This window comes from Raphanus sativus, chromosome 6 (genome assembly GCF_000801105.2).
Source record: "Raphanus sativus cultivar WK10039 chromosome 6, ASM80110v3, whole genome shotgun sequence".
NCBI lineage: Eukaryota > Viridiplantae > Streptophyta > Magnoliopsida > Brassicales > Brassicaceae > Raphanus > Raphanus sativus.
This window is the reverse complement of record NC_079516.1, coordinates 27,934,582-27,950,990: the sequence shown is the minus strand read 5'-3', so window position 1 is coordinate 27,950,990 and position 16,409 is coordinate 27,934,582. Positions and strand designations below refer to the sequence as shown.

At 37.6% G+C, this 16,409-nt stretch overlaps 1 protein-coding gene across 1 annotated transcript; it reads left to right on the top strand.

The window, feature by feature from the left end:
• The first annotated feature begins 1,441 nt into the window (after positions 1-1,441).
• On the top strand, positions 1,442-2,437 carry LOC108847617 (uncharacterized). The gene has a single exon (XM_018620908.2). It carries the CDS (start codon positions 1,442-1,444, stop codon positions 2,435-2,437), a length of 996 nt encoding a protein of 331 aa, XP_018476410.2.
• Positions 2,438-16,409: the final 13,972 nt, after the last annotated feature.

Below are 16,409 nucleotides of genomic sequence, written 5' to 3'. Positions count from 1 at the left end.
ATTATTTTTGACTAAAAATTAATACAAATATCATTAATTAAGCATAAAATTAAGAGAAAATATATATTTTTTTTAAATTATATTTAAGAATATATATGTATATATATAAAGTTAAAATCTTAGATAAAAAAATTATTTATTTCATTTGGTTAAATTATTATATCAACTTGTACAAAATTACTAAAAATCATATAAAATTGTATAGTTATCAAAATTCAAAACTAAATAATATTTATATAATTTGTAGATATCTAAAAGAAACTAATGATATTACGATTTATTTTTTTTTAATTCAGAAAATTTAGAAAATTTTAGATAATAAAAATTTTATTATTATAAAAGTAAAATTATATAATATTTCGAAATTCAAAATATCATATTTGAATATATTTATTTTAGTGATGATTTATGAGTTATTACCATATTTTACAAAGTTTACCAAAAATATAAATCAATATTAAATGCAATATATGAGTTATTGTCATATTCTAAAAAGATTTCCAAAAATATATAGTAGCATTAAATGTAATTGTCCATGTCATATTTAACCATATGACATGTCATCAATCTTAATGGCCACGTCACAATTTTTTTTGTGAAAACGATTGTAGAGAAGACATGTGGTAAATCACTTCTCAAATATAGACTAGGGAATTAGGCCCCATTTTCCATTTTGTTTCAAGCCCCCAAAATTTCAGTGGCGGCTCTGCTTAGTTGTTTCGGATCTCCGGAGTTACTGAAGTCATGCACCACTCTCACTCACTCTTCATTATTGTAAGAATCCTATGGCGACCAAACTCTTCAATTACCTTAACTTCACATATATATATATATATATATATATATATATAACTCGCTCTCTGGCTTCTCAGGCTTCTCATCGAATCCACAAACCTGATCATCCAAACGGCGAGACCAACTACAACGGCCTCATATGCTTTATTCTTCAATGATTCGGTCCCTGGATTAAGAGAGACGAATATTATCTCCACAGAGAAACTTAGGGCATCTAAGATGATGCTACGGAATCCAACCGACTGATCCACTTTGTTCATCGTCATACTGTGATAGGCGTTGCCTTCCCCGGCTGATCGTTAAGATAGGCTAGGCCTTCACGATCAGAGAAACACGTGGTAGGTTTTACCTCCGTGAATAAAAGGTCAAAAATGGAAGGCTAAGCCTCCTCGGACATTGATTAAAAGAAAAGGTTAATATGGTCGACTATGTCGCCTCGAACCTTTGAAAATGATCAAATATGGAAGTCTAAGACTCCTGGATCATATGGTGGGCTGGACCCCCAATTTTATTTATGTTATTTAAATTTATGCAATTTAAGTTTACGCAATTTAATTTTTGCATTTAATTTATGCTTTTAATTTCTGCATTTAAATTATGCATTTATTCTCGTCTATATTTATATTATTTTATGAATACAGTAATCATGTCGAATTTGACAAAGCTCGAAATTAATGCCCTGGATATTACGGGAAATAACTATATGACCTGGGCAGTAGGTGCAAGAATGCACCTAAGAGGTAGCGGGCTTTTGGAAACCATCGATAATACTAAAACGGTGTCGGATGAGAAAAAGGCTAAAGCCATGATATTTTTACGACACCACATACATGATGGTTTAAAAGATGAATATATTACGAAAGAGGATCCTGGGGACCTCTGGCAATCTCTTAAAGAGAGGTTTGATCACCAGAAGTATGTGATCTTACCAAAAGCCAAACACGAGTGGATCCATCTCCGGTTCCAGGACTACAAAAGTGTAAGTGAGTTTAATTCCGCTATGTTCGGAATTACTTCAAGGATGATGTTATGTGGAGAGAAAATAAGTGATTATGATATGATCGAGAAAACTCTCTCCACATTCCATCTTGAAAATGTAATCCTGCAGCAACAGTACCGGGTGAATGGATTTAAGCGTTATTCGGAGTTGATGCAAATCCTCCTTGTAGCGGAACAAAATAATCAACTCGTGTTATTAAACCATCAGGCTCGTCCCACTGGATCTGCTCCATTCCCCGAAGTGAATGTTGCATCATCCAGTTATGATAATTGGAGAGGACGAGGACGTGGACGTGGTCGAGGTCGAAATCATGGTCGTGGGAGAGGACGAGGAAGAAGATTCCGTCCGTATGATGAAAGAACTAAAAAGGACTCCCAAGAGAATGAAAGGGGCCGGGATGATAAAAGGCAAATAGAAAAGGTTTGCTACAGATGTGGCATGAAAGGTCATTGGGTACGTACCTGTCGTACGCCAAGACACTTAGCCGATCTGTATAGAGAATCCCAAAAGGGAAAAGAGAAAAGTGGAGGTGAAACGAATTTCATCTCTGATGAACCCGGGCCATCCTTTCATGATTTAAATGATGATACTCATCTCGACGTATCAGATTTTCTGGTTGAGCCAGAAAACATCGATGTGTGATATAAGATCGATGTGATATAAGTCTACTGTATTATAGTATCGTTATCTTTTGTTGTAAGATATATGTTATGTTTCATATTTTATGTTTAATAATATATGTTTTATAAATATTTTAAATTCAGAAAGAATGCCAGACTTTGAGACTTTGGATGGAGATATGTGCTTGGCGGATAGTGCGTCAACGCACACAATAATTAAAGATAGAAAATATTTCTCCAGTCTCAAAATGAAAGATTACGCTGGAAGCGTAAGTACAATATCTGGTAATGCAAAGATTATTATGGGCTCTGGTAGAGCGAAATTTTCAATGTCAGGGGGAACAATATTTGAAATAAGTGATGCATTGTATTCCCCCGAGTCTCATAGAAACTTATTAAGTTTTAAGGATATCCGAAAGAATGGATATCATATTGAGACTATGAGTAAAGATGGCATTGAGTTTCTTTGCATTAAGTCCGAGAGGAAACATATATTGGAAGAGTTAAGAATGTTATCCTCTGGACTATATTGTACAAAAATAAACATGACTGAGTCCTATGCCGTGGTAAACATGAAGTTTACTGATACATTTAAAATCTGGCATGAGAGGCTAGGACATCCTGGTTCAGTCATGATGAGAAAGATAGTGCAAAACTTGAATGGCCATCCGTTGAAACACGGAAAAGTTTTGCAAACGGGCGAGTTTACATGTAAAGCATGTTCTCAAGGAAAGTTTATAACTCGGCCATCACCAGCAAAAGTAGGCAATGAATCACCAATGTTTTTAGAAAGAATACATGGTGATATATGTGGGCCGATTCACCCACCTTGCGGACCATTTAAGTATTTCATGGTATTGATTGACGCATCTACTAGATGGTCAAGTGTGTGTCTTTTGACAACACGAAATACGGCTTTCGCAAAGTTCATTGCCCAAATAATAAAGCTGAGAACGCAGTTCTCAGAGTATGCCATTAAGAAAGTAAGGCTTGATAATGCTGGTGAGTTTACATCACAAGCCTTTGATGATTATTGTATGTCAATGGGGATTGATGTAGAGCATCCAGTTCCCCATGTGCATACACAAAATGGCATGGCTGAGTCGTTGATAAAACAGTTGCAGTTGATTGCAAGACCGTTAGTCTTGAGAACAAAGCTCCCAATTTCTATATGGGGTCATGCTATTTTGCATGCAGCTGCACTAATTCGGTTGAGACCGAGTGCATATCATAAGTACTCCCCATCACAATTGGCATCTGGGCAAGAGCCAGATGTATCCCATCTCCGTGTTTTTGGGTGTGCGGTCTATGTTCCGATAGCTCCGCCACAAAGAACAAAAATGGGCCCACAAAGGAGATTGGGAATATATGTGGGTTATACGTCACCAAGTATAATAAGATATCTGGAACCAGTAACTGGTGATATGTTTACGGCAAGATTCGCCGATTGCCATTTTAATGAGGATGAATTTCCAGCATTAGGGGGAGGAATTAGAGAAATTCCTAAAGAGATTACTTGGTGTACACAGTCGTTGTTACACCTTGATCCCCCTACGAATCAAAGTGAGCTGGAAGTTCAGAAAATTGTGCATTTGCATAAATTGGCAAACCAGTTACCAGATGCGTTCACAGATACGAGAAGGGTGACGAAATCATATATACCCGCTGAAAATGTTCCATCAAGAGTTGTTGTTTCTGGGGAACAAACTGATGGAAACAAAATAAGTGAACCTGGGGTTCAGTTAAAGAGGGGGAGACCAGCGGGTTCAAAAGATAAAAATCCCCGAAAGAAAAAGAAATTGGTTGAACAAAGTGAAAAGGTTCCAGAAGAACCTGATATTGAAAAATGTCTGAAAGAAGGCATAGATGAAAAGGTTCAAGAAGAACCAAATAAAGATAAGGATCCAGATGACGAGGAGGGAACAGAAAAGTATGAGATTTCCATCAACTACGCCCTTGATCAAAAGTTATTGATCAGAAATAAAATAAAAGATGTTGATGGAATGTTCTCCTTTTCTGTGTCCAAAGAAATAGATCACGAAAGTGATGATCCTGATCCAAGGTCCATTTTAGAATGTCAGAAAAGACATGATTGGGAGGAGTGGAAGAAGGCCATTCAAATTGAATTACTCTCCCTGAATAAAAGAAATGTCTTTGGACCTATTGTCATAACGCCTGAGAATATAAATCCTGTTGGGTATAAGTGGGTATTCGTGAGAAAAAGAAATGAAAAGAATGAAGTAACACGATATAAAGCCCGATTAGTAGCCCAAGGTTTCTCTCAGAGACCGGGAGTTGATTTTGAGGAAACGTATTCCCCGGTAATGGATGCAATTACGTTTAGATTTTTGATGAGCCTTACGGTGTCAAAAAATCTTGAAATGCATCTCATGGACGTTGTGACAGCTTATTTGTATGGATCGTTGGATAATGATATATATATGAGACTCCCTGAAGGATTGAAAATGCCAGGGGCATTGAAAGAAAAATCCAGGGAGGTTTGTTCGGTCAAGTTACAGCGATCACTATACGGATTAAAGCAATCCGGACGCATGTGGTACAATCGCTTAAGTGACTATCTCTTGAGTAAAGGATATGTGAACAATGCGATATGTCCATGTGTTTTTGTTAAAAAATCGTCATCTGGCTTTGTGATCATCGCTGTATATGTAGATGACCTGAACATGATTGGAACTCAAAAGGAGGTTGATGATGCTCGAACTCATATGAAAGAGGAGTTCGAAATGAAAGATCTCGGCAAGACAAATTTTTGTCTTGGGCTCCAAATAGAGCATCTCCGAGAAGGAATATTTGTGCATCAATCAAACTATACGAAAAGGTTATTGAAACGCTTTCGTATGGATCAAGCGACTCCTTTGAGTACTCCAATGGTTGGTAGATCTCTCAATGTTGAGAGTGATCCTTTTAGACCCTGCGAAGATAGCGAGAAGATATTAGGTCCTGAAGTACCTTATATGAGTGCTATCGGTGGGCTATTATACCTGGCAAACTGTACCAGGCCTGATATTGCTTTTGCAACTAATCTCTTAGCAAGATATAGCTCTGCTCCTACTCACAGGCATTGGAACGGAATAAAGCATTTATTCCGTTATTTACAAGGTACAGTTGATTTAGGGTTAATGTATATTAGAAAACCCGAGTTTGGTATGGTTGGTTTTGCAGATGCAGGATACTTATCAGATCCTCATAAAGCTCGATCGCAAACCGGCTACGTTTTTACAATTGGTGGAACCGCGATCTCTTGGCGGTCCCAAAAACAAACTCTGGTTGCAACATCTTCGAATCATGCAGAGACTATTGCGCTTCACGAAGCATGTCGAGAATGTGTGTGGCTGAGATCAATGAGTCACCACATACAAGATTCAAGCGGAATAATTAACAAGAAAGAGCCGACGAAAGTTTTTGAAGATAACTCGGCTTGCGTCGCTCAACTCAAAGAAGGCTATATTAAGAGCGACAGAACGAAGCACATCCCTCCAAGATTTTTCTCGTACATTCGGGAGCTCGAGAAAAATAAAGAAGTGGACATCGAATATGTACGGTCATGCGACAATCCGGCTGACTTGTTCACCAAATCTCTTCCGACTACAACATTCCGGAAACACGTCGACGGTATCGGGATGCGGCGTTTGCGTGACCTATGAGGAAAAAGCTATGTCCATTACTCTCGGGAGAGATTACGTCAGTGTACTCTTTTTCCCTTGTCATGGTTTTTATCCCATTGGGTTTTTCCATGACTAGGTTTTTAATGAGGCACTACGTAATACAATTTGGATAATCAAGGGGGAGTGTTAAAGATAAGGATACAAATAAAAATGATTATCCAAATTCATCTCTATCTAATAGTACACCTGATGTACACTTGTCTTAACCATAGAAATAGCCAGCATCATCATCAGTACACACGTTGATGTGCATGTAATTTCTTTCACCTATAAATAGTACTCCTCTCTTTCTCATTTCGTAACAATCAGAAAAGTGAGAGACAAATAAGAATAAAAAGCAATCTGTCCTTTTCATCTCTCTCTCTCCTTCGTTACTTTTACTATCTTCACATACTCATATATATATTTAATAATTATAAAATCCAGCATCACCTTTATATTATTCAACACAATATACATTATCTAATATTAAAAATTAAAATGAGATCAGTTAAACCTGGCAATATCACGTTGGGTTTTAACAATTGAAATTTATTTTAATGGGCTAAATAACACATTAATACAATAGCCCAATAAATAAAAAAGAATAAAAATCCACCAAGTTAAAACTCTTTTTCTTTGGTCTAACCATGTTTCTTATAGGATGGCTCAGAGTGATGCAGTCAGGCGGGTATTCTCACAGAGTGGTAGAATTGTCGGCTGTAAAATCGTCTTTGTAATATTCTCACCATTGTAATAGCACAATTAATCGATAATAATCGACTCAGACGTTCAAAAAAAACCATGTAAACTTATGTTTTATGGTTTAATACTTTATAACGAAACTATGTTTTGGGAGCGATTCTTCATAGATTCTATCAGAACTCGTTTTCCTAGACTCTTGCACTTCTTTTTGTTTATTAAAATAGATTCTTACGCTTCTTCCTTTCCCTGATCTGCAAACCATTTGTTCTTTCTTTTTCCTCTGTGTATGAAAACTTATGTTTTATGGTTTAATACTTTATAACGAAACTATGTTTATAAGTTTTTTTTGAAGATATTTTTGTAATGTATACTAGGTGTTTTCCTGCACCATGTGCAGTAAAAGAATTTTGAAATATTTTTTAAAAGATAAATATAAATTATATTTATTTTTTATTAATATTATCAATTTTCTTTTTTCTTATCAATATTTAATATAAATTTGATTTAACTGAACATTAAAATTAAGATAAAATAAATTTTGTTTTTTTGAATTATATTTAAGAATGTGCATGTATATATTTAAAATTATAATCTTAGGTAGATTTTTCTATCTATTTATTTTTAATTAATATATTAAATAAATATGTAAAATTTCAGAATTGTCAAAAATTAAAAATTAAACAATATTTATAAAATCTGTAAATATATATAAAAAACTAATGATTTTACGATTTAATTTGATTTTATGATTTAATTTTATAATTTTCTAAAAATATGTATATATTTTTGAAATATTTTAATTTAAATGATATTTCAAAATTTGAAATGCCATAATTGAATATATTTATTTTAATGATGATTTATGCGTTCTTGCCATATTTTTAAAAAGTCTAAAAATATAAATCGATAATAAATATAATATATGAGTTATTACCATATTTTAAAAATTTTATCAAAAATATAAATTAACATTATATATAATTGTCCATGTCATATTAATCTATAAGACATGTCATCAATTTTAGTAGCTATGTCACAATTATTAATCTAGGTGTTTTCATGCACCATGTGTAGTGATGAATTTTTTTAAAGTTAAATTTTATATTTTAAAATGTAATTTATTAATATTATATATTTTATTATTTTTGACTAAAAATTAATACAAATATCATTAATTAAGCATAAAATTAAGAGAAAATATATTTTTTTTAAATTATATTTAAGAATATATATGTATATATATAAAGTTAAAATCTTAGATAAAAAAATTATTTATTTCATTTGGTTAAATTATTATATCAACTTGTACAAAATTACTAAAAATCATATAAAATTGTATAGTTATCAAAATTCAAAACTAAATAATATTTATATAATTTGTAGATATCTAAAAGAAACTAATGATATTACGATTTATTTTTTTAATTCAGAAAATTTAGAAAATTTTAGATAATAAAAATTTTATTATTATAAAAGTAAAATTATATAATATTTCGAAATTCAAAATATCATATTTGAATATATTTATTTTAGTGATGATTTATGAGTTATTACCATATTTTACAAAGTTTACCAAAAATATAAATCAATATTAAATGCAATATATGAGTTATTGTCATATTCTAAAAAGATTTCCAAAAATATATAGTAGCATTAAATGTAATTGTCCATGTCATATTTAACCATATGACATGTCATCAATCTTAATGGCCACGTCACAATTTTTTTTGTGAAAACGATTGTAGAGAAGACATGTGGTAAATCACTTCTCAAATATAGACTAGGGAATTAGGCCCCATTTTCCATTTTGTTTCAAGCCCCCAAAATTTCAGTGGCGGCTCTGCTTAGTTGTTTCGGATCTCCGGAGTTACTGAAGTCATGCACCACTCTCACTCACTCTTCATTATTGTAAGAATCCTATGGCGACCAAACTCTTCAATTACCTTAACTTCACATATATATATATATATATATATAACTCGCTCTCTGGCTTCTCAGGCTTCTCATCGAATCCACAAACCTGATCATCCAAACGGCGAGACCAACTACAACGGCCTCATATGCTTTATTCTTCAATGATTCGGTCCCTGGATTAAGAGAGACGAATATTATCTCCACAGAGAAACTTAGGGCATCTAAGATGATGCTACGGAATCCAACCGACTGATCCACTTTGTTCATCGTCATACTGTGATGGTGTGTTGCAATCTAACTTCCAGGTTATGTTGGAGTAAGCTTGAAGATGATTTGTCAAGAGTGAGAGACTTGCGGAGCAAGCTACGGAGAGTACTAATCTAGTTGACGTTTGAGATAAAGACTGAAGCTGTTAGTTAGGAGATATTGATAACAGTCTGTTGTTATCTCTTAGATTAGAATATTCTCTTTGTAGCTTATATAAAACCTATCGTGTGTGATAAGGTTAATAGAGATTGATTGAGTTTGTAGTGCTTGAGGTTTTGAGTGAGTTTTCTCCTTGAGCTTTTATATAAGAGAGTGAGTCTTATAATCTTGTTGAGTATACAAATGCAATCGTGTTAACTAGTTTCAATATTTGGTATCAGAGCAACAAATTGAAGCTATGGCGGATCTTACGGTTGCTACAATGAAACAGAAAGAGACAGGATCTTCATCGATCAAATGTCCCATACTTAACTCCACAAACTACACGGTATGGGCCATTAAAATGAAGATTCTACTGAAGGTTCACAAAGTTTGGGATGTCGTCGAGACAGAAGGAGGAGATGTTGAGAAGAACAATATGGCCATGGCGTTGCTGGTTCAGTCTATACCTGAAGCTCTGGTTCTGCAAGTCGGTGAACTAGATTCAGCAAAGAAGATCGGGGACGCCATCAAAACCAGACACATGGGAGCCGATAGAGTTAAGGAAGCTCGACTGCAGACACTCATGGCTGACTTTGATCGATTGAAAGTGAAGGATGAAGAAACCATTGATGAGTTTACCGGAAGAATCTCTGAGATTTCTTCCAAATCTGCTGCGCTTGGAGAGGAAATTGAAGAAACCAAACTCGTCAAGAAGTTTCTAAAGAGCCTCCCTCGCAAGAAGTATATACATATAGTGGCTGCACTGGAGCAAGTTCTTGATCTCAAAACGACTAGTTTTGAGGATATAATCGGAAGGCTGAAGGCCTACGAAAAACGTGTGACTGAGGAGGAAGAAGAAAGCTCTGCAGACCAAAGTAAACTCTTGTATGCTAACTCAGAGCAACATAACACTCGCAGTCCTGTTGGTGAAAACAGAGGACGTGGTCGTGGAGGAAGATACTTTAGTCGAGGAAGAGGTCGTGGCAGACAAGGTTATGGAAGAGACAACTATGTGAGAGACGCATCAAAAGTCACGTGTTACCGATGCGATAAGGTTGGACACTATGTCTCTGACTGCCCTGACCGACTGCTTAAACTGCAGGAAGCACACGAAGTGAAGGAGGATGATACGCATGAGGCAGATGAGTTAATGATGCATGAAGTGGTCTTTCTCAATGAAGAAAAGGTGAAGCCTAACATGTTTGAGACTGACTCTGACAAGAGCAATGTGTGGTACTTGGACAATGGAGCCAGTAACCACATGAGTGGAGATCGCTCTTACTTCACCTCGCTTGATGACAACATCACTGGAAAAGTCAAGTTTGGTGATGACTCTCGCATCGACATAAGAGGAAAGGGAACTATCAGTTTTGCTTTTGAGAATGGGATGAAGAAAGTAATGTCTGATGTGTACTACATACCGGCTCTCAAGAGTAACATCATCAGCTTGGGTCAGGCTACTGAGGCAGGTTGCGAGGTCAGGATGAAAGGTGACGTACTGAATGTCTATGATCGTGGTGGAAAGCTGCTGATGAGAACTAAGAGAGGTAGAAACAGACTCTACAAGGTGGCACTTGAGGCTGATAAAGCGATGTGCCTCCAAGTTAAGTCTACTGATATGTCAAGCAAGTGGCATGCGAGGTTAGGTCATATCAACTATGAGAACATAAGGCTTATGGTTAGCAAGGATCTGGTTACTAGAATACCCAGGATGAATGTTGAAAAGAAGACATGTGTCTCTTGCTTCCTCGGTAAACAGCCCAGACGATCATTTCCCCAAGCAACTAAGTTCCGAGCATCACAGAGACTTGAGCTGTTACATGGAGATCTCTGCGGTCCAATCAGTCCTCCAACTCTTGGTAGGAACAGATATGTCTTTGTAGTCATTGATGACTACTCTCGCTATATGTGGACGTTGTTGCTAAAGGAGAAAAGCGAAGCTTTTGATAGATTCAAGAGACTCAAAGTGAGCATTGAACAGCAAGCAGGCGTGTCTATCAAGATGCTACGTACAGACAGGGGAGGAGAATTTACATCTAGAGAGTTCAATGGTTTCTGTGAAGAAAACGGCATCCAAAGGCACTTAACCGCACCATACACTCCTCAGCAAAATGGCGTGGTTGAAAGACGCAACAGAACAATCTTGGAGATGACAAGGAGCGTTCTGAAGCACATGAATGTTCCAAATTTTCTGTGGGGAGAAGCAGTGAGACATGTTACTTACCTTATAAACAGAGCTGCAACTAGAACCTTGGATGCTAAGACTCCTTACGAGATGTTCAAGGGACAAAAGCCTAATCTTTCTCACCTACGAGTGTTTGGATGTGCAGGGTACGCAAAGATTGAGGCTCCTTACAGAAAGAAGTTAGGTATCGATCAAAGGCACTGGTTCATCTGGGAACGGAACCAGGAACCAAAGCTTACCGCTTGATAGATCCAGTGAGTAAGAAGATTACTGTGAGCCGAGATGTGGTTTTTATGGAAGAAGAGAAGTGGAATTGGAACGAAGCTAAGAAGGCTGGAGAGAATATTAGCTCGTTCAGAATCAATCTTGGAGAGCATGGAAACAGAGGACTCAGAGAAATCGAGTTCAACTCTGTTAATACAGAGCAAACAGAGCGAGAAACAGAGGAAGTAGGAACAGAGCAAGTTGACAGTACTGCTAAGGAGTCTGATACAGTGGTGATTTCTGATGATGAAGATGAGCAGGAAGGAGAGGTACAACTGCGAAGGTCGCTAAGAGAGAGAAGAACGCCTGACTATCTCTCTGATTATGTTCTGCTTTCAGAAACAGAGTGTGAATGGCTTCTTATGTCGCTTAATGATGAGCCGTGGGATTTCTCAGAGGCAAAAGGGATGAAAGTGTGGATACAGGCCTGTGAAGATGAGATTGCTTCGATTGAGAAGAACCAAACATGGGTTCTAGTCGATCTACCGATGGGAGTGAAAGCCATAGGTTTGAAATGGGTCTTTAAGATCAAGCGTAATCCTGATGGAAGTGTGAACAAGTATAAGGCTAGACTAGTAGCGAAGGGATACGTACAGAGACATGGCATAGACTACGATGAAGTGTTCGCTCCTGTTGCTAGGATCGAAACAATCAGGCTCATCATCGCTCTGGCTGCTTCACACGGTTGGGAAGTCCATCATTTGGACGTAAAGACGGCGTTTCTCCATGGAGATTTGAAAGAGGAGGTCTACGTTCGTCAACCAGAAGGCTTTGAGGTTAAAGGAAGCGAGGAAAAGGTCTACAAGTTGTCCAAAGCGTTGTATGGACTAAAGCAAGCGCCCAGGGCTTGGAATGATAAGTTGAACCAGATTCTCAGGGAACTGAAGTTCACACGTTGTTCTAAAGAGCCCTCTTTGTACCAGAAGAAGTGTGGAGGATGTCTTCTTGTTGTAGCTGTGTACGTGGATGACCTACTGGTAACGGGCTCTAATCTCTCTATGATACTTGAGTTCAAGAAGGAGATGGGGACCAAGTTTGAGATGAGCGACTTGGGAAGACTAACCTACTACTTGGGTATCGAAGTGTTGCAGCATGATGGTGGAATCACGCTGAGACAGGAGAGATATGCAACAAAGATACTCACTGAGACAGGAATGCTTGGCTGCAAGTGAATGCAATCTATATGATCTAGACTCAATCCTAAGAATGCAAGTGATGCAACTACATGATTCTTTATGCAATTTTCAATTTTTTTATGGTTTTTTCTATGCATATATGAATGTACAATGCAATGCATGAGACTCACAATCAACAAAACAAACATGATTAAATACTTGGTACCTCCCCCACACTTAAATCACATAGTCTCTGTGTGAATAAGAGAGAAGGAGATACCGAAAATATGATAAAAGTAATGGTATGTACAAAGAAGGGTTGGAGTGATACCTCAAGTGGAGAGTGAAGTGCGGTAATGGGTGTCTAGAGCTTGAGCTTTGAGCTGGCCTGAAACTTCTGCCACACTTATTGAAAACATAAAGAAATGAAATAGCAAATTTATATACAAGGATAACCATGGGAATTCCTCCCAAGTGAGCTTGTTTTGAGTCACTAGCTTGACTACCTTTTCTCTTATACTAGTGAGAAGGAGGATCCTTCCCACCTTCAAGAGTGATGGTGAGGACCTGAGAGAGGAGCTCTTGGAGCTTGATGGGGTCGTTTTGAAGCTGAGGAGTGATGATGGCCCTTGCACTTGAGAATGGCTTGGACCTGCCTTTGCACTTGATCTTGTACTCAATGGCTCCATCCTTGAGCTTCATTGGGTGGAGAGTGAGAGTGTGAGGAGTCTTATCAAGAGGTGGAGGATGAGGTTCTTTCACTATCTTCTTCATGTCATGAGTAGCCTTTGTGGCTCTACTCACCTCCTCCCTTTTAGCACTTTCCAAGTGTTCAACACACAACTTTTTAGAGGACTCTCCAACAAGATCTTCTTTCTCAGGAACAACCACTTTAGCTTGGGTCTTCTCAATGGATGGTTCTTCACAAGTGATTGTTCCACAATACCCAACATCTATTGGAGATTGGATTGGGTAAGAGACATTCTTGTTCACATTGAGGAGTGTGACCTTCTTGTTTGGGAAATCAATACATGCTCCAACTGTTGTGAGAAATGGAGTGCCAAGGATCAAAGGAAATCTCTTCTCAGTTGCCATCTTCAGAACAGTGAGGTCTATAGGAATTGTGCATGCTCCAATATTCAAAGGGAAGTCCTTGATGAGACCAATGGGGGTTGTAGAAGATGAATCCCCAAACACGAGAGAAGATGTGTTTGGCTCCATGCTTTCAATACCAAGACTTTTTACCATTTCCAATGAGATCACATTCACACTTGCACCAGAATCAACCAAAGCATCATTCATAGTGATCTTACCAAGGGAGAAAAGAGAGTTGTTCATTGGGTGAGTGATGTGTGTTTGTTATTTTGGGGGTATGGGATGAATGAAAAGGGTGTAGAATCTGTAATCACTTAGGAATGGGTAGAATGATGAGGATGGATCCATGTATGCATGAATTGCTCCTAGTCTTAGATAAATTTTGCATAATGATCAAGCTCCTTGATTCTTGAGTGATTGCCACCTTAAAATGATGCATTGAACCCTATTTTTCATCCATATTAGACCATTTGATCACCTAGCCAAATGATTAAGATCATGTGCCCATTTGTGAGAATTCACCTTGTGTGTGTGTGTGAATCAATGTGAGGGCTGGTTAAGAAGACTTGTTGGTTGATGAGTATTGCATCTTGTGTAGAGGCATAAGAGTATTGATATGCCTAGAGAAGCTAGAATAAAATAAGAGAGTGTGCTCATGCTATTTGCTATATTTCTTTAGGATGTTAAGTTGAGTGCTATGAGTGTTTCTTTTGGTTATAAGCTCCCATCTTTATATCTCTCTTCCTTAGTTCTTGAAAGTTTACTTGTGGACAAGTAAAGGACTAGTGTGTGGGAGTTAATATCTCATGTTTTTATAGGTTTTTAGATTTATATTTTAGATTATTATAAGTCATTTTAGGTTGCATTTATATATATAATGCATACATTTGTCCATTTGCATTTAACAGGGTTTGGAGTGCACAATTAGAAGTTTGGGGTCAATTAGCAAGGTTATCCTTTGCAAATCACAGAGTTTGTGGCCGAATTGAGAAATACCAAGAGGTGGGGGACCATCCTGCAAATGTGGAGGACCCAATATGATCAATTGAAAGATTCTGGGTCAATTCGAGAGGTTCTTTGTGCAAATCCAAAAGACGTGGGGTCAATGCGAGAAGAACCAAAACTATAAGGACCAGACGTGCAAAATGGCTAAAAATCACCATTGGTGCTCTCGTTCATCTCGATCCCGACGGCTACGACGGAGAGACCTGATTCCGGTGACGACAGCGAGCTGGCAGCGGAGGAGAGGGCTTGTACGGTGCTTCACGGTGGCACGCGGAGGTTCATGACTGAGAGAGGCGCCGAGGAGCTCGCCGTTGAGGCTTGATTCTGGTGACGAGGAGATGAAGCTGGCCACGGCGATTGCGTAATCTCGACCTCCAATGGCTTCGACAGCGGGACGAAGTGACGACGGCGGAAGAAGCTTGGTCCGGTGACGAGGAAGAAGAGTCAAGTTCGAGCTAGAGCGGGTGACTTGAGCGAGGAAGTTAAGCCGCTGTAATCCAAGCGTGCACCGGAGCGGGTTCGTGTCACGGGGAGCGGAGTTAAGAAACGTAGGAGACAGCTGGAGCGGGGTGATGAACCCGTTATGGTGGCTGGAGCGGGACAGTGGAGCGAGGTCTTCTACCCGCTCGGGTTTACACGCAAATTGGAGATTTTCTGGAGCGGGGTAGTGGGAGCGGGTTAAGCACACAGCTGCGTGTTATCACTTGGTCGTTTTTATGATTTTTAAGGAGTTTTTTAGACTTTTCTATTATGACCATTAGGTTTCTAAAGACCATATAAATATTCTTGTAATCCCAAATTTGAGAATTAACTCTTTTTCTCTCAAAAACACATTTGTAAACCTTAAGAAAGCTTTGATCTTTTTTCATCTTATTTTCTTTGTGTTTGTTAGATTATCTTGTTCACTAAACATGTTTAACCTTGAATCATCTTTGGTTTTGAGGTTAATCATGTCTATTAGTGAGTAGATCTATCTAGGATTCATGGGCTAGGGTGATTAAGGGTGACTAGTGAAGATCTAAGGTGTTTAGTGTTAAATCTACTTCTTTCCTTGCTTGTTGAGGGTTCTCAATGCTATTTTGGTCTTGATCATACTAAAATAGATCTTTAGACATTTCCTGCCCGAAAGGTGTATGATGAAATGCCTGAACCAACTCTTCAATGCTTTTAATGCATTTTGCCAAAGAGATTTGTTGTTAAAGGTGTTAAGATTGCTAGTAGACTTGTTCTCCATAATTGCTTTAGTAACATTCAACCAAAGGGATTTGATGCTTGAGTTGCTTTAGCAAATGAACATTCATCTAGAGATAGAGCTTGTTTAGTATTGTGTCTAGGCATAAGGAAAGTGCTTGATTGATAGCTTGTCACCTTTAGATTAGATCTACATCACCCAAGATCAAATGTCAGCCCCATAAGTCCACTTGCTTCATATTGAGAAAGAAAGTTTACTCTTTTATTGCATTTCTAATCTAGTTTTAGTTCACTTCACTTCACTTAATTAGTTACACTTAGATTAAGCATAGACTTGCATTCCCTTTGCATTAGAATAACTTAGGATTGGTTCGACAATTTTTTATACTACATCATTTGATAGAGACCCTTGAAAAGTCCTAACATCAAAAAGGCTTGATGCAAGCT

Bases quoted from the DNA above. Each gene is read 5' to 3' on its own strand.
- LOC108847617 (XM_018620908.2), top strand. From the start codon at position 1,442: ATGTCGAATTTGACAAAGCTCGAAATTAATGCCCTGGATATTACGGGA.